This window comes from Miscanthus floridulus, chromosome 18 (assembly GCF_019320115.1).
Source record: "Miscanthus floridulus cultivar M001 chromosome 18, ASM1932011v1, whole genome shotgun sequence".
Classification (NCBI taxonomy): Eukaryota; Viridiplantae; Streptophyta; class Magnoliopsida; order Poales; family Poaceae; genus Miscanthus; species Miscanthus floridulus.
The window spans coordinates 28,348,221-28,375,949 of NC_089597.1; the positions used below are offsets into that span (position 1 = coordinate 28,348,221).

General features: G+C 45.4%; 1 protein-coding gene, 1 long non-coding RNA gene and 3 pseudogenes across 2 annotated transcripts; 3 read left to right on the forward strand and 2 right to left on the reverse strand.

The window, feature by feature from the left end:
* The window catches only part of LOC136522475 (protein LATERAL BRANCHING OXIDOREDUCTASE 1-like), a 40,454-nt pseudogene extending 38,657 nt beyond the window's left edge, over positions 1–1,797 (forward strand).
* A 4,525-nt stretch (positions 1,798–6,322) lies between these two features.
* Positions 6,323–11,000, forward strand: LOC136522759 (uncharacterized). The gene is made up of 4 exons (XR_010775978.1): positions 6,323–6,617; positions 9,382–9,413; positions 9,800–9,906; positions 10,646–11,000. It is a non-coding gene; the product is annotated as an uncharacterized lncRNA (long non-coding RNA).
* A 1,443-nt stretch (positions 11,001–12,443) lies between these two features.
* LOC136522523 (protein SRG1-like) lies at positions 12,444–14,399 on the forward strand (annotated as a pseudogene).
* Positions 14,400–15,289: 890 nt separating this feature from the next.
* LOC136521832 (protein SRG1-like) lies at positions 15,290–20,722 on the reverse strand. The gene is made up of 4 exons (XM_066515594.1): positions 20,316–20,722; positions 16,278–16,537; positions 15,816–16,143; positions 15,290–15,691 (listed from the first exon to the last, which is right to left on the reverse strand). Exons 1-4 carry the CDS (start codon positions 20,550–20,552, stop codon positions 15,449–15,451), a joined length of 1,068 nt encoding a protein of 355 aa, XP_066371691.1. The 5' UTR covers positions 20,553–20,722; the 3' UTR covers positions 15,290–15,448.
* A 4,057-nt stretch (positions 20,723–24,779) lies between these two features.
* The window catches only part of LOC136523571 (2-oxoglutarate-dependent dioxygenase 11-like), a 30,683-nt pseudogene continuing 27,733 nt past the window's right edge, over positions 24,780–27,729 (reverse strand).

The following is a 27,729-nucleotide window of genomic DNA, read 5'->3' on the forward strand; positions in this document are numbered from 1 at the left end:
GGTTAGGCGCCACCGTGCCAAAAAGCCATGACTTAACGTTACAATCCATGCGATGCCAGTGAGGATCCGTGGAGAAATCATCATCGGTGAGCACGAGACAATCAAGGGCATATTTGGACACGGTGTTGAGGAAGAGCGAGCGCCAACGACCGTAGAAGGTGGACGTCTGCTCGAGGACGAGGGGGATCATCAGCTTGATGTTGTTCACCGCGATGGCCTGAGCGTGGAGCTGTGCTTGCTCCACGTTCTCATACTCGGCAAGCCGTTGATCGGCTTCCTACGCACGAGCAGTGGCTGCCCGGGCCTGGGCGGTGGCCGCTTCGGCAGCAACGATCGCCTCTTCGGCCGCCTGCTGGAGCTCCTCGATGGTCGGCGGCATGGTGACAGAGGAAGAAGCGGCGTGCAGGGGTCGGATGAGGATCGTGGCCGTGACGTAGAGACGCGACGTAGAGGCCGCGATGTTCGTGGCCGCGACGAGGAGGCCGCGACGTAGAGGAACCTCGACGTCCCGTGACGTAGCTGTCCGGCTCGAACTTGCCCACCGCGACGCCCGTGAAAAACCGCGACGTAGATGAAGAACCGCGACGCCCGCGATGAGGACCGTGACGTAGATGAGGACCGCGACGCCAGGCGGGCCGCGATGACGCCAGGCGCGCCGCGATGCCCCGCGATGCAGCGCGTCGGAGGTGGAGGGGTACGCGGCGTAGGGCGGCGCGAGTAGGTGGAGAACGTCGGGGGAGTCCGACGGTCTAGGGAGAGCGGAAGCGAAGGGATCGTGACCCTTTCGATACCGTATTGGAGGATTAACTCAACTCAATTTTCCATTAATCTCAAGACGTGTTTCTATAGAAATACATGGGGATATGAAAGGATAGAGGGAATATGAAAACAAAGAGTCTAATAACTAATCAAATACTTATTCTAACAGAGATATGATGTACTTCATTTTGTGATAGTTGTAAATTGTGATGCTCATGAGCATGAAGCATAGATGGAAAAATGAAGTAGTACTTTGTTAGGATGATTTCCAGGAAAGCTATGCAGCAGCTACATACTCATAATATTAGCAAGACAAAATGATTTGGAACAAAGTAATCTTTGAAGTCCTTTATTTCTTTTTTTTCTTGAGGGATGTTCTGCTCGAGTATGCATCAGAAACCAAGAGAATAAGGGACACCGTCCTGCGAGCAATGGCCAGGATCTTTGAGCTTGATGAGGACTATTTCATCAGCCAGATGGGTGACAGACTGACAGGGCTCCGGCACACGCCAGATTCAACTACTACCCTCCCTGTCCAAGGCCAGAGTTCGTCTTGGGTATCAAGCCCAACTCCGACCCCGGCGCTCTCACTGTTCTTCTCGTCGACAAAGACGTCGTCGGGCTGCAGGTTCTGCGGGATGGCATGTGGTACAGTGTCCCATCCGCCCGACACTCCTTGCTGATCAACTTGGGAGACTCCATGGAGGTAAGGCGTCTGCGAAACCATTGTCCAAGTTCCTATTCTAGCTAGCTGGTTCTGAATTTCTGTGTAAAATTTTGACGCAGATAATGAACAACGGGATCTTCAAGAGCCCCGTGCACAGGGTCGTCACCACTCACCAACAGAGAAAGAGAGGATGTCACTGGCCATTTTCTACGCCGTTGATGGTGAGAAAATGCTTGAGCCGGCGGCTGGTTTAGTGGACGAGAATCGTCGTCCGGAGAGGTACCGACGAATTAAGGTCAAGGACTTCGTGGCTGTGCTCCAAGAACATTTCGCCGAAGGGAATGAGAATTGTCGAGACTCTGAAGATCTAAGTTATTGCATCTTTGTTTAAAAAAATGTTTAAACTGTGGCAGGAGGTACAGAGACCCAAGGATAATATAAGAGCTGTTTTTCAGTAATAATTCTTATAAGAAAAAAAATCTATGGAGACGGTTCTATGGAACAGCTGTGTGCATCTGTTACTGTTTACGACGTGTGTTTATACACATATATGGTATTTTGTATAAATGTTTCGCTCGTTTCTCTATCCAGAAGTGGAATCTGGAATAGAATAAACGAATTGAAGGGTAATGATGAAACGTCTGTAATGCATTATATATCCTAGAATAGGTCTTCTACCCTTTCTGAATAGTCGATCGCTATTCATCTACTCCCTTAACATCGAAGAAAAGAGTTCGACTCAATGCTTTAACACCAAAGTATAGCTCGAATGAAGATAAAATTTATATAAAAATTATAGATTTTATTTTGAGGAGACCCATAATTTTTTAGTTCATGACTTATTAATTTAAAATTGTTTTGATACCAACATAATTGATATAATGTTCAGATTTGTATTTGTAGATCTAAACATTATATTGATTGTTTTGGTACCAAGATGGTTCAAACAAAAATGTTGTGAACTAAAAGGGTTTAGAGCTCAACGATAAATAAGATTCTTGTATAAATTTTATCTTTATACTCCCTCCATCCAGACATGATATCATATTTGACTAGAGGAAAAATCATACAAAGTAGACTTTAACCCTTTTTGTGCTCTAAAGTTTCATATAATTTGACTAACTTTTGATCAAAATTTATAAAGTTTGATTTTTTTTCTATAATGATTACATTTCTGTACAGAGGGAGTATGTGACTATATGAAAAGTTATAGTTTTTGTAGATATGCTTTGTAAGAATGTCAATAAAAATTGTCTCGATTTATCATTTGCTAGCGCAACATATTTAGAAAAATCATAACTTTTTCATATAACCTCGTATAGGGATCACATTTATAAAATTGTAGATACCGAAGAGGTCTTCAATCTTTTAGTTTACAATATTTTTCATTTAAAGCCATCTTATTACCTAAATAATCAATTTAATTTCAGATCTGCAAATACAAATCAGAACACTGGATCAATTTTTTAAGTATCAAAATGACCTCAAATGAAAATGGCATAAACCACAAAGTTGCTTATATCATTTTTTCTCGACAATATTTATATATTTTTTATCTTCATCCAAGTTCATATATAAAAATTATGATATTTTAAAGATGAGTTGGTAGAAAAAGAAAATTCCACCAATTCAAACGATGGTAACCAAAATTCCGCCATCTCAGTTGGCATAATTTGCATTATGTTTTTATCCAGACAAATATATTTTGCAAAGACATTTGACACAAAAATATGGCGATGTGATCAACACATGACAAGCCGGAAGATCTGAGCAGAACGAGACCTGAGATCTGCTTGGCTTCAACACAAAACCAGCCGAATCTGAAAACCCAACGACGTGCCAGTCAATTTGACCTGCAGTTGACGAGGAGAGAAAATCTTACCAGTAATTTAAGGTACAACATGTCGGTATTGCTCTAGATAGTTCCAAATGTACGGCTAGATAGCCAATTCAATAAGGCTATCGACTAAATAGTCGATATCCGGCGTATCCATAAAATAAAAATCTTTAAATTAAGGATTATCGGCTAATATTAAATGATAATGATATGAATCTAAATAACCGATGCTCATGGATCATAGCAGATTTATGGTGACTGATTAATCTATACAAAAACAAGTACAATACACCCAAATACAAAAATCAGAAGATCTTTCCTTAAAATTCCAATATATATGACCAAATGGTCGATTAATGTTAACAATCGATTACAGAGTTGATAATCAGCAAAGAAGCGATATGAGAAAACATCATCGGCTAAATAGAACATAATCAGTATAAAGTGTGAGCCGGTAAATTTGATGAAAAGAGTTTGACACGCGAACAATTGACTGTCTAATGTAAATGAATCCATAAACAATCTGAATCTAATCTATTATCATCAATAGTTAGGTTCGGCCGGATCAATGCAGCTATGATAATGATAACAAACTAAAGCCGAAAAATCTTTAAAACCATCTATATGTCGACAGATTCATAAAAACATGCTATATGCGTGAATGTATAGGCAATCGGCTAAATAGCCGATGCAGGCATAGCAAACAAACAGAGTATATATCTCGATCATGAATAAAACCACTAATCAATAATTTCTAATCTAAAGTCTAACCAGTGAGGTTCGATCGGATCGATGCAGCTATAGTAGTGTCATTAAATTAGATTTCATTAACTAGTGAATTCATTCAAGATTGAAACATGTCTTTGAATGCATATTATGTTCGATTGAAATAGAGATAAAACAACCGATCTAGCGGGATTAAGCCATCAATCATAAGATTTAAAGCGTGACTAGATTGGAAGACGACCAATTAAGATAATATGATGCCGATCTATCTCTATCTCAATCAGATGATTTGTTATAATTAATAAGACATTAATTATAACAAGATCGATAACCGGTGAATCAACCAAAAACAATAAGAAAAATCTTACTAATTTTAGCAGATTCGATAACTTGTGATATTGTATTAAACAACAAGTTATTTAACACAAGATCGGTAACTTTGATCTATATTATGATTCGTAAGAAATCAATCAGCTGATGCAGCCTTACAAACAATGGTATGAATCGATAACTAACTTATATTATAGCTCATAAAAGATCAATCAGCTGATGCAGCTTTGTAAACACAATACAAGTTGTGACAGTACTCACAAGCAGGCTGGAGGTCGATCAGTCAGTGCAACCCCGTTTGCTGAAGAACTCGTCGAGATCTACAGTACTCCTACTCCTAATGCGATGATGAAAGCCGAAAAAATTGTATTGATTGAGTGTTTCTGTCTTTTACAACCAGCCTGTTCGCTTGTTGGTTTCAGTCATAGCTTATCAGTCATGGTACAATATTTTCCTCTCATAACAAACCAGCACCAGTCGGGCTTATCAGCCCAGAAACCAACCAGCAAACAGGCTGAATGTCCGGAGGTTTATATTTATACCCTAGACGAATAAGACTCCTGAAGGGACTTGCCCAACAAAATATATCTAAATAAAGAAAAAAATTAAGGTACAATGACTCCGTATGCATGCACATTAATCCTCCTAACCTCTATCTTGTTTGTAACCACACCATGCTGCCATGTATTTCAACACAGATCACTTCCCTTCCCTTCTTGCTCACGTAAGTAAGCCTTGTTTAGTTCCACATCAAAATCCTAAAAAGTGCTACAGTACCTATCAAATCGAATGTTTGTGGCCCGTGCATGGAGCATTAAATATAGACGAAAAAAAACTAATTGCACAGTTTGGTGGGAAATTACGAGACAAACGTTTTAAGCCTAATTAGTCCATGTTTAAACACTAATTGTCAAATAAAAACGAACGTGCTACAGTAGCCCCAAATTCCAACTTCCTAGAACTAAACAGCCTCTAAATATAATCATGTGGCGTCTGAGCACCTAGCCGGCCTTGTATACCCATATACATGATACATGTCCTTGCTTCTCATCCTTGATGTGCACCTGGACATCAATAAAATAATATTCTTTTTGCCTCCGGTCACGTATACGTATATGCGTATATTTTCAATTGGACTTATCTTGCATCCTCATCACGTCCGCAGTCAGGAGTTGGAAGCTTCGTGTCTCCGTCCAAAGATATGTCCATTTATTTCCTTATGCAACCGGCCAAAGAATATTAAAATATTCCTTCTTCATTAGTTGATCTTTTTAGCCTTGCACGTGAGTCTTACCATATATAATTGGCCAAATATATTAATTGGCCACACTTGTATGAATACCCATAATAGCCAAACATGCGAGTCTAATGAACACGTATACATGTATATCTCCTCTGCTTTAATCTTGCTGGTATCCAAATTAAGCATAGCTCGTATAGCACTTGGGCTTTCATCTTTTCTATTTGTCTTGCTGGTTGCCCGCTCCGATATGTATAGGTGACGCTAGCTGTTTGATATTTTGCTGAAATCCAACTTTCTGCCAACGATATCTCCTTCGCTGCTTCACGTGAAGAGGTCTCGTACGTGAGGCTTCTCCGAAAATGTACAAGAGAATATTTTTGGGTCGGCTCGTAAATATACATCAATTATGAGATCTTGCTTTCGACATCATCGGCCTATCTCTTTCTTTCTAGGAAAAGTTTATCAAATTTTAGTGTAAACGAAGACAAATTTAAATATATATTTTTTAAAAAACAACCTGCATGTCCGATGGAGCTCAATAGCGAATTACAGCTTGGACCTACCCAATTTTTGCTCCCCGCTAGTACATCTTAGCAAAAGTCGGACCGTGTCTGAAAAAAGCACCGCTGGTTCGGAATTTCTAAATATTTGCTAGCATACTTTTCTATGGTGTAGATGTATTTTAAGATTCGTGCTGTCTCTGTACATTCTTACCGTTTTCTGTTTACGTGGGCACATCTAGGCTCATTTTAGACGCGAAATCCCCGCTTGTTAATTTCGAAATTCGAGTTGGCCGCGGGGTTGTCTGCAGCAGCGGTGGCCGCGTTCTCGGCGTTGGCCGTGGCGTTGTTTGAGGCCGTTGCTGCGGCGTTGGGGATCCCGCGGCGTTGTCTCAGGCGGTGGCGGTCGCCGCTTTGTCGTAGTCGGCGGCGGCGGCGTTGTTTGAGGCGGCGGAGTCGGCGTTTTCCGAGGCGGCGGCGGCGGCTGCGGCGGCGTTATCGGAGGAGGCGGCAGCGGCTTTGTCGGATCCGGCGGCAGCGGCGGCGTCCCCCACGGTGCCGTTATGTTCTCTTTTGTTTTGTTCTGATTTGTTCTGCGTTTGTGTCAGTGGCGGCATTGGTTGCGGGCTTGGCCGGGGCAAGCCCGCCGGCAAGGCGCTCCGCAACCCCTGCCCGTCCAATGTCGACCACTGCTTCCGAGGTTGCGCTCGTCTGGAAGCCTCTCCCTGCTCCTCCCAGCTCGTGCCGTGCTGTTGGCATGCCAGATCAGTGGATATGTGCTGTATTTTTTATTTTTATTTTTTGGACGTGGCAAACTTTGCATTCCAAATTCCATTGTAAGATTGAATCGCACAGCAGTGTTCTATTCTAATTCCTAGACCAAAAGCTCGATGTGTAGGATAACAAAAGGGAGTAGTTAGTTATACAAACAGAAGAATTACAAGAAATCTCATTCCGCAGCTTGCAGTTGCTTGATTATGCATTTTCAGTTGACTTGCTTCTGAAACAGCTGATGGCAAGTTCCAATTTGCATGCATTCTGAGTGGCGAACTAAAATCTCAACGTTGTCCTGAAGTCTTTTGTTCTAGTATTTCAGTCAGTTAAGAGTGCTAATGTGTTTGCACATGTCTTTTTTGTAAGCACTTTTGTGTCCTGATGGCAAGATTGGACTAATGACCTGTGTTTGTGTATTGAGTGAAGCACTTTTATAGCAATTCCTCTGTGTTACTTCTACTTACCACAGAAAAATAAATTAGTATTGCCTGTGAGCCTCCTTGCTTCTTTGTTAGTTTGTATACTCTGTAACTTGCTTACACTGGCTGCCTTGTTATACCAAGGTACTATAGTTGTCTGCATCAAACACTTTTGTGTCCTGAACTAAGGAAAAGCTCTCCATGATGTATGATCCTGAAGGCAAGATTGGACTAATGATCTGTGTTTGTGTATTGAGTGCAGCACTTTCATAGCAATTCCTCTGTGTTACTTCTACTTGCCACAGAAAAATAAATTAGTATTGCCTGTTAGCCTCCTTGTGCTAAAAGGCAACACAGAGGAATATACCCAAAGACTTAGCCTTAGATAGGAGTGCTTGGAAGACAGCTATTCACGTGCCTGAACCTTGATTGCTTCTGATGGGTTTCAACTCTAGCCTACCCCAATTTGTTTGGGACTTAAAGGCTTTGTTGTTGTTGTTGTTGTTGTTGTTGTTGTTAGCCTCCTTGCTTCTTTATTAGTTTGCATACTCTGTAACTTGCTTACACTGGCTGCCTTGTTATACCAAGGTACTATAGTTGTCTGCATCAGACACTTATGTGTCCTGAACTAAGGAAAAGCTCTCCATGGTTTGCAGGACCCAGCCAAGGAACAGCTCTCCACTTTTATAGTTTTCTGCTTCTTTGTTTCAGAGTCTTGTGCTTTCTGTGCAGTTGTGATTGTTTTGATTTGAGCTGCTACTGCTTCATGACTTTCAGAATGCAATGAAGTAGTCTTAATCTTGTCAGATTGTTCTGTTGCTGGAACATTCTTTAATATTCTGTTAGTGATTTCTGGGTGTTTGATCTATGAATAGGTAGCTTGTTTCCAACTAAACGAAAAGGTGGAGGACTTGCAATTCTTCCTAAAAAAAACATGTTATGAGTCCTGTGTTCTTTGCTGTGTTAATCTGGTTCTAAAGATTCTTGGTTCCTTGTTGGTAATATAATTTTGAAGTACAAATGAATGGAATATATATTTGGCCAAAATTTGTATTGGTTGCTTTTGAATATATTTGCTAGGCTCTGTCACTTACTTTTGGAATTGCTTACTAATAGAATATCTGGGAGGCTTGATCATGCATTTTCAGGTAACATGTTTCTGAAGCTTTAGGTGATGGCAAGCTCGCCTGGATGCATGGGGCTTTGTTTTCTTTTCTTTCTTTTTTTTCTTGAAACGAGCATGGGGAAAATTTTGGTCCTTCTATCAAACCTATAGTGAAATTAGTTAAACAGATTGACATACATTCTAGCAGATCATAACCCTTTGGACACCTTCACCGACCTGCTGAACTCTATACAGTAGCTTCAACTATTACAACCGTTGGTGCTTCACATACTTGTGCTGATATTTGCCGTTCCCATTTCCCTTTTCTGGTGCAGTGAGTGAAGACATATGCATTTGTACCCGCATTTGTGCTGATACTTGTTGTTTTGACATTCAGAGCATCCTAGTTTGTTGTTGTAGCAAGCATTCCATTTTTGTTGTGGCTATCTATCTTGCTGAAATACTTGGAAGTAGTATACTCTAAAAATAGCACATTTTGGTCTGATCTTACTAATTTGGGGCTAAACCTAAACATGAGAGAGAGAGAGAAGAGTTTGTTTTTGTTTGTTGTCGTGATCTTTCAAAACTATTGTTATTTTGACTGCAGGTGCCTTATTTGCAGCGTCAGTTCATGTTTAGGTTAAGTTTAGTAGAACCTATTTTCAGTTTAATTCAGTTCAAGTCCAGTAGAATCTGCGGGTAAAATAATTCAGTCCAAGTCCAGTAGAATCTATTTTAGTATAAGTTCAGGTTCTGTTTAGTACAATGTAGGTTCAATCCAGTCCAGTATCCTGCATTATTGTTTCAGTGAACTGCAATAGTGTTTGACTGTTAAGTATTTCAGTCTTATCGTTTTCGGTATGTTGTCATTTTTTCATCGTTTTCATTATGTTGGCATTTTTTCCTCTAATGCTCAGTGCAGCAGCAACCTGATAGTAGACACTGCCCAACTTCATGTTCTTTTCATCAATTTCTAGAAGGAGAAGGTGCTGCAGCTCACTTCGGTTTTCGTTCTGTGCAGGTAAAGCAGGTTAGCAGCACACAAATCTTGTGGTATGTGCATGTCCTTTTCATGATCTAGAGAAGCAATTTCAGCTTATCTAATACATGTTTATTCCTTCAAGTACAGTTTTCAGTTCAGGTCACCATGTGTCTTGGGTCTTATGTGCTGGATCTTTTTTAAGCTAAAAGCTAGGAGCTTGAGTGCTTTTTTAGTTGGATTAATTATTAAGCTGCTAATGTGGATGTGTACAGTTAATTAGCGGATGGTGATGATGTTTGAGTTTATTTTAGTTTTCAGTTTGAGGTTGAGTGATTCGGTTTTCCCTTTCATCAAGGTTCACTGTTTCATATTATCATTATTTCAGTGCTCTCTGTGATTTTCTGTTTGTTTCCCGTGATTCAGTTTCTCAGTCTTCTTTGTACATTTACTCATTTAGGAGTCATGGATGCTAGGAGCAAATGTTGTTTTGGTAATGGTGGCCTAGAGGAAAGTACTCGAGCAGATCATGGATCTAAACCTGAATGTGTGTGTCATACTAGTAATGTAAGTTCTTAGTTATTTTGAAGTTAATTGTTTAAATATTGTTTTTTAATTGTATGGGTTTCTATGTTGTTTCAGGCCTTCCTTTCATCTGCTAATGTAAATTTGTTGGAGCAATTTGTTTAATTTTGTAAATTTCCTAATTCCAAGATCTAATTTTGGTGGAGAAGTAAATGTACTTAGTTAGATAATATGTGTTCTGCTCAGTGAAACGGAAAGAAGATTGCTTATATGCGGAGCTATCTCTATTTCAAATATGTACAACTAATCATAGGGCACATTAACACCCTGATGCATACATAGTGGATCAGTTGTAGTATTAAAATGACACTTATCAATTGCTAAAATATCATTAGCTTCTTTTTATTTGAATCTGAACTCCATCCTTTGTTTTTTTGTTATGTGAGAATGAAACAGATTCACTAGAAAATCTGAGTGAGCATTTGATGTGAATTGAGGTCTTAGAACTCAGTTTTTAATATCTGATTTCTAAGGAAGGTTAGCCTCTGATTTCCAAGTTTATTAACCTTCCTTGAAAGCTTCCAAATATGCCTTTAGGTGTTTTCTGTGTGCTGTTATTAAAAAAAACTTTTAGGTATCATTGATAAGTCTATGCTAATTAGCGAAGTGACAATAATATCTGATTATGTGTGCATAGGAAACTCTAATTATGTGTTATAATTTCTGTTTGTCTTGAATTGTCCTGCATATTTCCTGATTATGTTTTCTAATTTTTTATTAGAGCTGCTGTGAGATGGCTGGTGGTGGTGGAGCTGCTGCGCTACAAATGACAGTTAATAAATCTGTCAGACCAATTTCACCTGTCTAGCTAGATATGTATAAGCCTGTTCGTTTCGGCTTATACGATCGTGGATTATAAGTTGGAACAATATTTTTCTCTCACACCAAACCAGCCAGCAGTACTTCTGGCTTATAATCCACTATCTATATCTACTAGTAGTAGTAGGCCATTTGCACACTGAACTTTAGCATTGTTTTTCCACGGCTTTGTTGTATCATGTGATGTAAAAATCTTCCAGACATGTGTGACGTAAAAATCTTCTGGACATTGTTTTTTCTAATTTCAGGAAGTGGAAGATAACTACCATAAAAATCTTCCTGACATGTGACGTACATGTGTTTTTTTTATATTTATGCTTTGTTGTATCATGTGACATGGCAATTTCTGATTTGTTAAAAAAGCGGAAGACAACAAACATAAAAATCTTCCACAAGATGTATAGTTAGTCCCCGCTGGTTTTGGACCTAAAATATATGCCCAATCCAATGGGTCAAGTTAGGTTGGGCTGCCTGCAAGTTTTTAGTGTAAAATATTTTTTTTTTTATTAGGGATAGTGTAAAATAATGAAAATAATGCTTCAGGTTGAGAAAAAGTTATTCCCCAAAAAAAAGGTTGAGAAAAAGTTTTCTTGACAGTAAAACCTCTGTCCCAGATCCGGTCCAATAAGGCCAGCGGGCCGGGCCGAGCCAGTTTTGCTCAGGTCTACTCGCTATTCGCTGGTTCATCCGCGGCGAATGTCCCTTCTCCACCACCGCTTCGCCTCGGTACCGCGACTCCTCGTCGACGGCGCTGGGGGCACCAGTGCGGCGGATCCGACATTTCGGTAATTATATCCAGTAATCACCGCGATAAGAGGTGCATCGATCTTTGATCCGGAGTAGTGGCAGCCTGGCAGGCCGTCGCGTGCTCATACCTGTTCTCTTCGGGCATCGCCTTCCGCCGCCAAGACCGGCGACCGGCTACCTGTCTACGCTGCCTTCCTTCCTCCACCATCTCCCAGAACGGCACAAATTGTCTCCGCTTGTGGTTGATTTCGGTTAGGCCTACTGTTTGTTGTCTGCAAAGGAGAAATATTTAAGTAAGTACCTCTATATCAAGCTGATAGCTATCCTCATTTGATGAACCCTCTTGGCTCTTGTTGACTAGAGAAATTTCTTAAGTTATGAATCAGATGAGTTAGTAGTAAATATTTTATTTGTCCTATTTTATGAATTTGATAATGACAGGGATGACTATATGTGGTTGTCGCCCTATTCTTTGACAGTGACTATATGGATTTAATTTAGGGTAAAGTCCAATTTACACCCTCCAATTTTTACCAAAGTCCAGATTTCAACCTCAAACTTTAAAACCGGATAACTTTGGTCCTCCAACGGTCGAAACGGTTTGGGCGGATGAACAGTAACTTTTGATATTTTTGGAAGGCGTCGAAATTTTATATTATTTTTTCGAGTATCTTAACGTCCTCAAATGAAAAAACTCAAAACTACAAAGTTGTAGATCCCGTCGAGGTCTACAATTTACATATAAAAATTATCTTCATCCGACATCATATTAAAGGGTTTTCTATTTTTTGAAATTTCGTATCGAAGGGCACGCAACCCGCCGCCACCGCTGACCGCTCCATGCAATGCCCCTAGCGCCACCACTCAATCGAACCTGGAGTCAAGTGACTAGACAAAGCGACACTGACAGACAAAGAAACGGCGGGCCATCGTATAAGTGAGGAAAGCATGCAACCAAGCAGACACAGAGGAACAGATCAGGCCAAGCGAACCCAATGGCGGATGAGTTATGGAGGGTGCCGAGCCTTGTGCAGGAGCTGGCGGCTACCGTGAAGGAGCCGCCGAGTCGGTACCTGATCGCCGAGCAGGACAGGCGCGACGGCCAGCTCGCCGGTGCGGAGATGCCGGAGCCCGTCCCGACCATCGATCTCCGCTGGCTGTTCGCGTCCGACGGTGCTGACCAGGAGGCTACTAAGCTGCGCGCGGCGCTGCAGAGCTGGGGGTTCTTCCTGGTGAGACTATCTGCAGCTCCGTTCTTGAGCTTCTCAGACTTACAGTATAGCTAGAGGATGTTTGGGACTGCTAATATTGTTTTAGCCAAACTGTTTTAGCTTTACGCACGTGATTCAAGAAAAAAAGTGTAGAGTCGTGAGAGCACGCTACAAACTTTAGTTTTTTACGGAACTGCTCCACCTCTCGGAAGGGAAAAGATCTTATTAAGGCCTCTCGTTCTTTTCCCCCGGAATAACTACCTGCAAAAATTCCAAGCTGAAAGGCTAGCTAAATTTGTATAAGCTTCGTCAATAATTCCTAGGCTCGTTCCATTGTAACGGAACGGGCCCTAAGGTTAATCTTTCTTCCAGTTTTATTTATTTACTTCATGGATGGAGTTCTTGCCCTTGGTTCTGTCCAGGTTACTGAGCATGGGATCGAGAGCTCACTGTTGGATTCTCTCACCACTGCATCACGGGAGTTCTTCCGCAAGCCGCTGGAAGAGAAGCAAGCGTACAGCAACCTGATTGAAGGGAAGCATTGGCAGCTAGAAGGATATGGAAATGAGCAGGTGTATACCCAGGACCAAATCCTGGACTGGTGCGACCGGCTGCATCTCAGGGTTGAGCCGGAGGACGAGAGAAACATGGATCGCTGGCCCGGACACCCGGAATCTTTCAGGTAATTAATTTTAACCGACCGTTTCATTCCTTTCCTCATTTTTTTTTAAATCTTCAGAAGCAGTCAGTTCTGCAATTGGCATGGAAGAATTTCAGGAACAACTGAGTTCCTGAAGCTAGACATGTCCCACTGAAACTGAACTGCTGGAAATCGAGCTACGTACGTGTTTGCAGGGGTCTTCTGCACGAGTACAGTCAGAGGCTCAGAGCTGCAAGCGAATCAAGGACGGGATCCTCCGGGCGGTGGCCAGGCTTCTGGACCTCGACGACGACGACGGCATCATCGGCCAGTTCGGCGACAGGGGCTCCACGAACGCCAGATTCAACTACTACCCAGCCTGTCCGAGGCCCGACCTCGTCCTCGGCGTCAGTCCTCACAACGACGCCTGCGTCCTGACGCTGCTCCTGGCGGACGAACACGTCGGCGGGCTGCAGTTCCACAGGGACGGGACCTGGTACTGTGCCCCGCCCGTGCGTGGCCGGCCATTGCTGGTAAACGTCGGCGTCTCCTTGGAGGTAGCCTTCTCTGAACTTGTGTGATATTTGCAGTCATGGATGTATACAGATTCTGAGAGTTCCTGGCCGTTTGCGTCGGACACTTATATGCAGATAATGTCGAACGGGGTCTTCAAGAGCCCGGTGCACAGGGTGGTGACCAACTCTCAGAAGGAGAGGATGTCCCTGGCTATGTTCTACGCTACGGATCTTGAGAAAGAGGTCCAGCCGATCGCTGAACTGTTAGATGAGAAGCACCCAGCACGGTACAAGATGATTAAGTACAGGGATCTTATGGCTGCTCACTATGAGCATTTCTCTAGAAGGGAGAGAGTTATTGAGTCGCTGAGCATCTAGATTTAAGGTCATGTTCCTCGTAAAAAAAAATAAAGGATGTATTCAGTTTCATAAGTATGGTGCCCGTGCTGAATAAATACTCCATCCATCTCAAAATAAATAATTTTCTAGATTTTTTTGTCAGATAGATTAAGGACGCGAGCAAAAACGTATGTATATTTGTCTCCTTTCATTTTCTGAAAGATATCTCCTGGATTTAGCAATTATTGTTTGCATGAACCCATGATTAGTTTCCACATTACGACATAGTTTCCTATGTTTTTATAGAATGCTATTTTTTAAACAAATTTTAAACCTAAGAAAAGTTATTTATTTGGAATAAAGGGAGTATAATATATGAACTAAGTAAACTATGTTCTAGAACTTTTTTTTTGGATTATTGCCTAGGTCCATAAACACTGGGTATAAACTCTTCAACATTTTAAGTGGTTCAGTGAATCACTTAAAAATGTTAAATGACTAATATCCTCGTTTTGAAAGTTTAATGACCTATGTGAGAATAAGGGAAAAATTAAAGATCCAGAATCATTTTACTCATTTCATTGTCTAGCAAACATGAGAATAGGTGTTTGTATTGATACAGAGGTATATATATACTCCCTCCATTTTAAGAACATTTTACATGTCATATTAGTTTTATACTAAGTCAAATGTCTTTTTTATCTTTGACCATTATTTTTAAAAATTATATAGATTAATAATTTATGTTTTTAGGTTCACCATGAAAAATACTTTGATAGTATATAGTTCACATGCTGTGAAACTACATGAATTTTATTTAAATTAATAGTTAGAGTTATAAATATTTGACTTAGGACATCTATACGGCATTTAAAAATATGGATGGAGTATATTACCACGAGCCAATGATATGAATATTGGACATATCTTGCTCTAAAATAACGACACACTAAAATGACTATAGCACGCTTAATCAATATATAGTATTTGGTATGGATATTGACTGGGGTTACAGAGAGCAAAGTGTTTCTTTTTTCTCAATGAACATTTTTTCGGTGAACGATCAAAGCGTTTATTTACATCAAATCTGAAATACATAGTATACTTAAGGACAAACTTGTCCAAAAAGCACATTTTATGTTTTTACACAGAAGGAATAAACAGGAATTGTACCCTTACAGAGGGACCATTATATTTAAGAACTGTAATGATTCTTTGTTACACAGTCGAGAATGAGAGACATCAAACCTCGTTTAGATCTTCACAGACTCGATGAATCTAGTTCCTTGACAAAAATGTTCATAGAACCCAGCCAGGTGCTCCTTGGCTTTCAGTGTCCTGTACCGTCCCGGTTGCTTCTCATTTAACAGAGCAGCTGCCGGCTCAATCTCTTTCTCAGGATCCAGGCCATGGAACATGGCCAATGAGATCCTCTCTTTCTCCGTGTTAGTGACCGCTCTATGCACTGGGCTCTTGAAGATCCCATTGCTCATTATCTGTGTCCGCAAAGGTCAGATCAGAGAATCAACAACCCAAATATGCATCATGGCTAGACCCTCTCGAGAAAAAAAATATGCATCATGACATATATCACAGTGTAGATAATTTGGAACTAAGTACCTCCACGTAGTCTCCTATGTTAATCAGCAACCTGTAAGGACTAGTTGGAACATTGTGCCACATGCCATCCCTAAGAACTTGCAGTCCACCAACATCTTTGTCCATGAGAAGAATGGTAAGAACACCACTGTCCGAGTGAGGCTTGAAGCCAAAGACAAGATCCGGTCTTGGACACGGTGGGTAGTAGTTAAATCTGGCAAAACTGGGAGCCTTGTTGTTAAATTGTGCCACAAAGTAATCTTCGTTAAGTCCTAAAGTCTTGGCTGTTGTCCGAAGGATACAATCTTTGATTCTCTTGCAGTTCAATGTGTACTCATGTAAAAGAGCCCTGTAAATAGTTGTGAATTAGTTGAGCAAACTATTTCGGATTACTGATGCTATGTTTTTTTTACTTGAGCTACATTGTCTATGCTATAATAAGAAAGCAAATATTACCTATTCTTGCAAAATTGACAACATTACCTGAAAGTTTTGGGATGCTCAGGCCAATGGGCGAGATTCCTCTCATCTTCCGGTTCTACCCTGAGATGCAGTCGATCCAACCAGTCAAGGCTTTGATCCTTGGATCTCACTGGGTCATTTCCATATCCTTCCACCTGGAAATGCTTGCCGTCTATCAAGTTGCTGCACTTTTGCTTATCTTCAAGCGGCAGATGGAAAAACTCTCTTGACGCATCGATTAAATCATCCATCAAATCGGAATCTATGCCATGGCTAGCAACCTGGAATTACATCCACTTGTGTCAGCTACATGGGCCAATACTCGCCATGGGCCGGACATGTACATCACTGCAAGCCCAAGATGGGAAGCTAACAAGGAGTATAAAGGAAGGAAGGCAACGGAGGATGGAGAATCGAACAATTATCCAGAGACTACTGTTCTTCTTCCTTTACGGTTCTTCTTCCTCAATTTCCCATTCCTGTACCCTAGGCCTTTCTTCTTCTAGAAACTTATAGTAGCTACTCCTTGCTTCTCTGATCTGTACTCTGTGCTGCCCCCTTTCCCTGCTCCTGTTCATCTCACCGGTACCGAATCACTACTTTGACTATACTGTTGGTGTGTGATTGAGTTGTCACGGTTGAGGTTGCTAACAATTGGTATCAGAGACAGTCGATTCTCGGTCTAGCACCATGAATCCCCCTACCGAGATCTCTCCTTCTACCCGGTTCCTCCTCGACGAGATCCACAGGAGGTTCAAGGAGTTCGACGCTCGGATGGAGCAGCGGTTCTCGCGGGCCATGGCTGCGCTGGAGCCACGGGACGCCGCCGTCGAGATCCGCATCGACAATTTCGAGCAATTCGGCGCGACACCGCAGGTCGAGGCCGACAACTGGGGCGCCCACTTCAACGAAGGCGACGACTCCGACGAGCAGCACTGCGGGGCACGATCCATCGTCGCCGACAACTGGGGTGGGCTGTTCGAGCAGCCTGCCCACATCCTGGAGGAGTCGGCTGCCACCGACGCTGCTGACGGCGCCGACATCTCCCTCGAGCTCGCGTCCGTGCCAAGGTGGTCCCGGACAACTGGGGAGGGCTGTTCGAGCAGCCTGCCCACGACCTGGAGGAGCGCGACCTCGACCTCTCCGCCATCGATGTCTTCGGCTCCGCCCAGATCCGCAACGAGCACGGCTTCACCTCCAACGTCCCCATCGCGCTACTCGACGTCGTCCACAAGCCCGCTCCCGTGCTTGACACCACCTCCACCGACTCCGACTTCTCCAGCACTGACGGCGAGACTGCCTCCACCGACGAGCACAACCCTAGCCCCACGGCGATCCAAGCCATGCTCGACGCCGCGGAGAGTCCTCACCGCCTAACCGCCACGCTCGACAACCTCGACCGCCTCAGCCTCCTTCCAGATGTGCTCCTCCGCGACATCATCTCCCGCCACCCCATCAAGGACGTCGCGCGCACGGCGGTGCTTTCCCGCCGCTGGAGGCCTCTCTGGCGCGCCGCCCCATCCGTGTTGCTGATGCAAATGGAGGCGCAGCCCTTCTTCCATGTCGCGTGAGCCAAGCAGGAGATGCGCGCCGCCATCGTCCGCACCGAGGGACTGGGCGCCAGCAGCAGCGTCTTTGTCGGTGTGAACATACAGCGGTTCCACAATGGCTTTGCGCTCGACGACCCCGACATTCGGCGCTGTGTTCGCCTCACCTTTCACCTCGGCCCCGTCCAGTGCGCGATCCGCGCCACCCTGCTCGGCGACTACGGCGGCTCCCTCGACGACGACCCGGAGTCCGGCTTCGCCCACCTGGACGCGCCGCTCGACCGAGCCGCCGGATGCGTTGTCCAGGCGCTCGCAGCAGGCGCTGGTGGTGGTGAGCTATTGGCATGGATTGTGGCTGCGGAGTCAGCGCCAACCAACTGCTCGACTGTTTGCCATACTGGAGGCACCGACGTGCTGGTGTTCAATGGAACGCAGCAAAGGTATATCACCAACCTTACCTCTACATCCTGGATGGGTATTGTTCTATCGGGTAGTACTGCCACTGAAACTGATGATGACCAGAAGGTATTTGAGAAACTTAGTGCTCACAATACAGTGCTGCTAGAGCCATTGCTTGCTATGGTTGACAAGGGACCATTGCCACCTCTGCAATTTCTAATCTAGGGTGATGTAATCAAATTCTGGCCAACCACTTGGGCACCTCATTGGTTGTCATTTGATCTAGGCCCCGTGTTCAAGCTCGAGCAGCACTATAGTTCCAATATGGTTGATTATGATTTGATGAACTGTTTTTTCAATTGGCTTTGAAAGCCCCCGTGGTTTTCTTTTAGATATTATCAGGCTGTCCTTGCAGGGTTCTTAATTCTAGGAGGATTCAAGTTCTATCCGTACACCCCATGCTTATTTGTCATTTTCTTGAATTTGATGGAATTCCAGTTGGGTTATAGATGGTCTGCAATGGCTTGTTTGTTCCCTTACTCTCGTGGTTATGGACTGGGATGGCAGTTGAGCTACCTGTTAAGGCCTTCTGATAATTCACACAGATCCAGATTTAATGTGAAGGCACAGTGGCAATTTGTAACACTAGCATTATTGAGTTTGCTCCAGAAGCCGCCTTGGCCACCTCAAGCTCCCTCAGCTAGCTGCGCATACTTTCAGGTCCCAAAATGCATGTGGGTGAAATTCTTTGGTCAGCAGTGCTTCATTGATGTTGACTGCTTTGCTGCTTGGGATGGTACAGACTCAATACAATTTTGCTTATACGTCACCATTGTGTTGCCATGGCCAGAATTCCTCCAGGAAAATTGGCAGTGTGCTGTTTGCTTGGAGCTAGCACTTATTAATATCAATGGAGATTACTGCCAAGCTGGATGTTTATTTGCAGATCCAGTACTATCTATACTGTTGTGTGGTGATGAGAGGTTGCACAGGATGTTGCTAGATTATTACACCTCTCGAGAACTTGGAAAAAATGATGCTGTAGTGTTTTGTAATTTTCCATTTACCATTGCCAATGCCTATATTGATCGTCAACTACTGACGATACATGGAATTTTCAAGACTGACAATGAAAATGGAGAAAGGACAAGATTGGTGATCAAGTGGCTGCAAGTATTGGTGCTCACGGTAATTGCAACTGACCTCCTGACACCATGGGATCCAGCGGCTAAACATATGTTGTTTTCCTGCAGTAAGCCATTTGGAGTTCTACAGCTGCAGCATGAGCCGTATCTTCTAGTGTTGAGTCCCTGGGATGTTTCTTGCTTAGAGCTTACACTTGTGTCCGTGCAATGGCCTATGGTGAGGACTTTACACTGGGATTGTGGTGGTGACATGCCTACTATACTCCGAAGTCATAATGCAAGGGTCAGCCGTCAGCATGTTGTTTTGGGTTCCAGTGATGTGCAAGGTTATCCTTATGATATGCTATTGAAGCACCCTTGGCCGCCATCTGTGCTACTGCATCTCACTCATGCTGGTGCTGTTCTGTGGCTGATGCAATGGCCGTCCTGTTGTTCTGGAGCTGACAAGAAGTCCAAGTTACTGATATTCAGGGATTGTCGACTTCAGCGGCTTGGGGGCAAGCCGCATTTCAAGGAGAGGGGAATGTCAGCTACATGGGCCAATACTCGCCATGGGCCGGACATGTACATCACTGCAAGCCCAAGATGGGAAGCTAACGAGGAGTATAAAGGAAGGAAGGCAACGGAGGATGGGGAATCAAACAATTATCCAGAGACTACTGTTCTTCCTTTACGGTTCTTCTTCCCCAATTTCCCATTTCTGTACCCTAGGCCTTTCTTCTTCTAGAAACTTATAGTAGCTACTCCTTGCTTCTCTGATCTGTACTCTGTGCTGCCTCCTTTCCCTGCTCCTGTTCATCTCACCGGTACCGAATCACTACTTTGACTATACTGTTGATGTGTGATTGAGTTGTCACGGTTGGGGTTGCTAACAACTTGCTGTTACATGTCACAGAGCAGCAGATATTGGATGAAGAAAAGTAAAACTAGCATGCAAGAAGGGCAAGAACAGGAGCCGAGAGGCTCACCAGGAAGAGCCCCCAGCTCTGCAGGGCTAACCGGAGCTTGCCGCTCTCATCATCGGCACCATCGGCAGTCGACAGCCGGCTGAGGTCGATTACAGGGATGGGCTTCGGCGTCTCGGCACCAACATCTAGGCTGACAGGATGATACTGCTCCGGCTGCACGTACCTGTTTGGTGGTTGCTGCACCTTGGCCGCCAGTTCTTGCACTAACATAGGAATCCTCCATGATTCATCTGCCATAAGTGCTCTCTTGGAATTATTTTTTCCCCAGAGTTTATTGCTGGATTTAACCGGCTAGCAAGAGGCTTCGGGTCGTCGCCAGGGCCGGCCCTAGGGGAGGGGCGAGGGGTGCGACCGCCGGAGGCTAGTCCAGACAGGGGCCCAAACCCAGTTATGCAATCCCCCATAGACCATTAGTTGTTAGGCCTCTCCCTGAGTGACGAGAGCAAGGTCCAAGTAGGATATAGATGGCGAAACGTCCGCGCGTCCATGATCCATCGACTCATCCTTAAGGATGGCAACGGGTCGGGTTCGGATCGGGTGGAGTCTCCGTGCACCCAAAACCGAAACCCGAAATCGAAACCCGAATCCGCCCCGAAAACCGATTCGGGTGGAAATCCATCACCAAAACCAAACCCGCGGATACCCGAAACCCGAACGGATACCCGAAACCCGAATGGATACCCGAAACCCGCGAATATATATACACATATTCACATGTATAAACAAGAGGCAACAAATAATAAATATTTTCATGAGTCAACTTTAAATAAATTTAATAATCTAAGTAAACAAATTATTATTAGTATATTATAAAACATGAGTTTTAATTCCAAATGATTTATTTCGGATATCCATCGGATATCCACGGGTGAAAAACCAAACCCGATTGGTTTTGGGGCCCCGAACCCGAAAACCGTGGGTGAAAAACCATCCCCAAACCCGAACCCGCAGAACCCGAAACCCCCTAAACTCGATCCGTTGCCATCCTTACTCATCCTCACATCACTACTCGTAGCCTGGCCTTGTGTGCTTTGGTGATTGAGTTGCCTCATGCAGTGACGCATGCGCCGCCCTCACCTACTACTCGATCACCGATTCACCATGGCCCCTCGCGATGCAGGCATCAGCCGAGCTGTGCTGGCATGCCACATGCCACAAGCGAGCAGGAGCCTGGCATCCTGACCAGCAGCAGGCCATGGCCACCGAGCATCGGTCATCAGATTCAGGGATCAGCAATCGCATGTGACGCCATGAAGTTTGAAGATTCAATTCTCAACGCTCAATCGCCGTGCAGCATGCCATCAACAGCTAGGCATTTAGGTCGATCCAGGCAATGGATATGACGGATATGATCAGTTTATAATAGTGTTGTTCATCAATCATTATTAAATATGTTAATATTGAGAATATATTCTCATAAAAAAATTGAGAATATATCATTACGATTTGTCTTTGTTTTGCAAGTGAAATTAGATATACGTATATATACCTATACTAAACAAACATATACATAGTGTTGAGAGCCCATCGTAATGAGTTCGTCTTAGGGCTTTTAAAAACTTAGGGCCGGCACTGCACGGCTCTCGCCAGGTTCCTCGCCGACTGCCTCCACATCCTCTATGCAACTTTCCCTCACGTTTGTGTCGCTCTAGCACCGGGCCAAACCCCGAGTCATCGTCGACCTCCTCATCGCTAACCGTGCACATTGCCAATCCACCAGTGTAGCCGGCGATGACCACGCAGGGCATGGAGGGTGGTGGCGGTGGTGGTGGCGCAAGAGGCATGGAAGAGAGGGGATAGGGTGAGAAGAAGGGTCTAATTGCATTTTATACATCCCTCCTTGTCGGTGTTTCGAGTTACCACTAACAAGTAAATTTCTAATATTGCGCGTCTGGCTCGGATGGTGTGCTAAGAGGACACGAGGTTTATACTGGTTCAGGCAGAATGTCCCTATGTCCAGTTCATTGCTGCTGCTCGTGTTACTAGCACTGAAAGTTTGTAGTAGGGGTTACAAACGGTCGAGAGAGGGACATGTCCCAAGTCTCTGGTGAGAGGAACGAATGGGTGCCGAGAGCTCGGTCGCTTCTTGGCTGAGCTCTCGGCTGTGTGCTCTAATCGGTTCGGGGTTCCAGTCCGAATCGGTGTGATGTGTTCGATGTGATTGAGTCGAGTTGAGTCGAGAGTCGAGTCGAGTCAAGTCCGATCCTCTCCATGGGACGCCCTGCTTTCCCTTTTATAGGCCAAGGGAAAGCACGGGTTACAGTCGAGGAAAAAGGGGAGAACGAGAAGGAGAAGAAGTCCTCCAGGATCGCCAAGCTCTTCTTTTCCTTCACGCGGGTCCCGCCGACCCTGTAGACGTCAACAGAGATAGCTCCACGTCGTGGCCCTATCCGTCAATGGCGCTATGCGCAGGCGTCGTCTCCCGATCGTGGCGTTCCACTCCATCCCGGCGGACGCCGTGGTAAACTGACGTGCCTGTCAGTGCTCGAAGGAGGGTTAGGCAGAACAGTGCCGGTATGCCCGACGCTGTTCCTGATGTGAATCCTCAGGTGTGGCCCGTCATGGCCACGGGTTACATCGGGGTGTGCCGGTCACCTCCCTGGTGTTAGAGCTTTGACCCAAGCCCATTAGCTAGGACCTAGAGTGGTTGGCGGTGGTATGAGTCTCTGTCGAGTGAGGTGGAGCCTGCGGCCTCGGGGTCGGGCGAGGCGGAGTCCCCCCCCAGAGGCCGGGCGAGGCAAAGTGTAGACCCAAGGGTTGGGCGAGGCGGAGCCCGTGGTCTCGGGGGCGGACGAGACGGAGTCCCCCCCAGAGGTCGGGCAAGGCGGAGCCCGTGGCCTCGGGGTCGGGTGAGGCAGAGTCCTCCCCCAGAGGCCGGACGAGCCGGAGCGCAGACCCAAGGGTCGGGCGAGGCGGAGCCCGTGGCCTCGGGGTCGGGCGAGCTGGAGTCCTCCCCAGAGGCCGGGCGAGGCGGAACCAGCCTATTGAGGTCGGGCGAAGCGGAGCTTGCGCACCTGGGGGTCGGTTGGAGCTGTAGTCGCGCTCTTGACTGTTCGGACGTATCAATGTTGATGATTATTAGCTCCTCCTCTTCGGGTACCCTAGTATTGGTCACCGACACTCCTCAACACTAACTACTGATTATACATGTCACGCCAGATCTAAGGGCCAAAACGAAGGGGTGTGGATGTACAGTGCTTGAAGAATTTACAGACCTAGAAATGCAATTTTAGAGTTGATATAATGGACCTAAATGACATCCCTCAAAAGTTAATAAATCTTCGGTGCATTCTCCACATAATATGCCACATTAGCAAAGCCACATTCAAACCACCCCAAGGTGTTATTTAGACAATTTTTAATATTTTGAGGGGTAAAATACTTACTGTTCTAGATGGAGAGTGAAGTAGATTAACACTGGTAGTAAATGGGGTTTACAAGTTTTTTTCTTTTTTTAGTCCCACTCCCACCAATGCAGTAGTCTTTCTTTTCCATATTGACACATAGATCCTTACACTCTCAAAGTGAGGATCAGTGTCATTAAACCATTTTAGGTTCTTTGGATGCTCATGTATTCACCTCAATCCATGTGTGTTGGAGTGATTTGGTATGGAATTCCAAACAAGCCCTTAAATTTAAAATAGAAAAAAGTCTACATCACCCCCACCTTTCATACTTGGTCTACATCACCCGCCAACTATGAAACCGTTTGTTTTACCCCATGAACTTTCTAAAACCGTCTATTTTACCCCCCTGGGCGGTTTTCAGCGGCGGTTTTGCTACAGTAACAGCGTGTTGCTACAGTGTCGGTGGTTTTGAATTTCCTTTTTTTATTTATTTTCGGTGAATTTTTGAAAAATCATAGTAAATCATAGAAAAATCATAAAATGAAAAATCAAATTTTATTGGACTCCACATGAGTAGATCTAAACAGTGAATATATAATACGATATGCTTTAGTACAAAATTTTTACTGTAGCCTTAGATTAATTGGAAAATCTAATTTTATTGGACTCCACCCGCTGTTACTGTAGCAAAACCGTCGCTGAAAACCGCCCAGGGGGTAAAATAGACGGTTTTAGAAAGTTCAGGGGGTAAAACAGACGGTTTCATAGTTGGGGGTGATGTAGACCAAGTATGAAAGGTGGGGGTGATGTAGACTTTTTCCATTTAAAATACTGAAGAGTCTATGTCCAGTCTAAGAGTTTATAAACCTGGACGATAATCCAAAAAAAAGTTTTAGGACATACTCTTCTTAGTTCATATATTTATTTGGCACGGGCATCATATATCATCTATAGTTATTCCTAATATTTAAGAGAGAAGTGATTCTTCTGTCTGTTTTTTACTTCTTATAATACCCCCATGCTCTTTCTTGTCCTTTATGTGACCCGAACTCATACAATTAGAACCCATACGTTTCGTGTGTCCAGCGACGGTACGGAGCCTGATCCTAATACGTATTCAGAAAAATGACACGTCCATTATATCAAACTCCGTAGCGTAGAACATGGCGAGAGACATCCTCTCCTTCTCAGAGTTCGTCACCACCCTGTGCACCGGGCCCTTGAAGATCCCGTTCGACATTATCTGCACCGGTCACAAGTGTCCGACGACGACCAAGAACTCATCAGAATCTGTTCGCACATATACCACTGCAAAGTGCCAGTGCAAAAATCGCAGAGGTTCAGAGATGGCTGGCTACCTCCAACGAGACGCCGACGTTGACCAGCAAGGCCCGGCCACGCACGGGCGGGACACGGTACCAGGTCCCGTCGCTCTGGAACTGCAGCCCGCCGACGTGTTCGTCCGTCAGGAGCAGCGTCAGGAAGCCGACGTCGTTGTGAGGACTGACGCCGAGGACGCGGTCAGGCCTCGGCGAATTTGAACTTTGGCCTACCGTAGCACTTTCGTTTTTATTTTACAATTAATGTTTAATCATGGACTAATTAGACTCAAAATGTTCGTCTCGTAATTTCTAACCAAACTGTGCAATTAGTTTTTTTCATCTACATTTAATGCTCCATGCACGTATCGCAAGATTCGATGTGATGGGTACTGTAGCATTTTTTAAGAATTTAGGGTTGGAACTAAACACGCAATATTCACAGGCTTTTTGCAGACTTTAGACCCACTCAGTGAACCATGCAAATTGCCTGTGTAGCAAATGTGCCCGAGAATCTGTCGGGGACCTAATACTACTGGGGTATCCTAGGAGGTAGAACCAATAACCATCGAACGTTAAAAACTTCTGGACGGACAAGGACGCCGCTACGTTCCTTGCCCAAATGACGGAAGTTTGGTCCCGTCTCGCCCGACACCTTTGGGTCAGCCCCGCCTCGCCCGAGGGCTAAGGGCTAGTCTCCACCTCACCCAACGTCTTTGGCCCAGCCTCGCCTCGTCCGAGGGTTAAGGGCTGGCCTCGGTTCCGCCCGACGCCTTCGGGACAGCTCCGCCTCGCCCGAGGGCTGAAGGCTAGTCTCCGCCTCACCCGACGCCTTCGGGACAGCTCCGCCTCGCCCGAGGGTTGAGGGATAGACTCTGCCTCGCCCGACCCCCGGGGGTGGGCTCGGTCACGCCCAAGGGATAAGGACAGGACTCTGTCTCGCCCGACAACCGAGGACGAACCTCGCCCCATTCGATGTCCAAAGACTGGTTTCATCTTACCTGATAACTTCTCCTTCGTTCCCTCATGATGATGGGTACAGAGCAAGACAAGACGTTCGGGTCAACCACGGCTTCAAGGACCATACCCTGCACCCCGGCAGGAAAGGTACTGCCAGGGAACGACTGGACAGGTGCTTTAGACCCTTCCGGACGCCGCAGAGCCCAAAAGGTATTGCAGGCGCGTGCTCCTCGCCCTGTAGAGTTGTAGGCGCCGCCTTCAGCTCTGGGACACGGAACCCTACGAAGATATACGACAACCACTACACTCCAGAAAAGGATTTGTGATCTCCACGAAGGACGGACATGCTGTCACCACGTTATGGACCCAAGGGAGCGGCGCCCGCTTCCCGACCCCTCGGGTCCACCAAATCAAAGGACCTTGCCCACAGCGCTACTCCGGACCCCGACCCCGCGTCCCTCCTACAGAGACTCATAGCAGCCAGAAGGCATGCGGAGCAAGGCTGGGCAAGGTTCATAAGTCAAAACCACTGTACTGCAGCCCATACCCTGCGCAGGGCAGTATTTTGCAAACATCCTGACATTCTACAGGGGCATCGACAGTATTATAGGCGCTTATCATCCTTTCACACCCATCAGAATGGGTAACCGAGCTAGGTAGACGTGAGCCACAAGGCTAGGTGGAGTACGCATCCTAAGTCCTCACCCTTGTAAAGCCGTCCCCTTCATCTATAAAAGAGGATGCGCTTCCTCCAACAAAGGGAGACCGAACAAGACGAGACACACACACACAGTCAAGCTGCTACCAAGCTCTTGGCCTCCTTTCGACCCTTCCATCAGAGACTTGGGACCTATCCCTCTCTCGATCGTTTGTATCCCCTACTATGAACCATTCACGGTGCTAATAACACGAGCAGCAATAAACTGGACGTAGGGATATTCAGCCCAAACCAGTATAAATCTTGTGTCCTTTAGCGCACCATCCGAGCCTAATGCGCATTACTATAGATTTACTTGCCGGTGCTTGTATGAAACACCGACAGTTGGCGCGCCAGGTAGGGGAGCTTGCGCGTTCCAAATCAGGCCTCGGATGGCCACCCACGCAATCAGCTGGGCCCCGGGCGCACATGTGCGTTTCGGCGACCTAGATTTCATCGTCACACTAGGAGGAGAACTGGCGCTGACCCACACGGCCGCCCAGTCTCTCTCTTCCATCAACCTCAGTCGTCTGAGGCTTGAGGGCCCACCGGACAACTCCCTTGGACCCCAGTTATCCAGGGAGGCCTCGCGCAACGTCGCCCTGTTTCTGAAAGGCCCCGTACGAAGCGCCCCGACAGCTTTTCTGTTCGGTCTCCGCAACGCTGCGGCGACCGCTGGCCACCTTCTGGCACTACGTATGGTTCAGCCGCCCACGGACAGCGAGTTCGTGGGGACGATTGATCATGATACGGAGACTCTCTACGGGCTCCTCAACGAGGAGCCAGGATCGTTCTCCAGCTCGGACTCTAGTAGGGGAAGCCACCACCCTTCCCGGGAATGCTTCATGGCGCAGACCCCCGAGGGGCACGTCGAAAGTGTCTCCGGGGAAGAGGTCACCCCGACAAACAACCCTAATGGCAGATCCGGGGAAGAGACGGCAGCCCCATCTCGCCTAAGGATGGAGTAGCTGAGGGCCCGTCAGCTAAAGATCGATGAGGTCGGGCAAGGGCTCGTCCGGGAGTACGCGGACATCAATCGCGAGATTGAACGCTGCAAAGACGGGGGGGGGCGCCACGGCCCGCACCGTACA

What these genes read in the sequence shown, in the direction of transcription:
- LOC136521832 (XM_066515594.1), bottom strand. Translation starts at nt 20,552, where the DNA reads ATGGCAGATGAATCATGGAGGATTCCTATGTTAGTGCAAGAACTGGCG. An exon ending in AGAGCTGGGGGCTCTTCCTG is followed by an intron (nt 16,538 to 20,315) that starts GTGAGCCTCTCG and finishes ATGTAATTCCAG; the next exon opens with GTTGCTAGCCATGGCATAGA. An exon ending in ACATAGGAGACTACGTGGAG is followed by an intron (nt 15,692 to 15,815) that starts GTACTTAGTTCC and finishes TTGCGGACACAG; the next exon opens with ATAATGAGCAATGGGATCTT.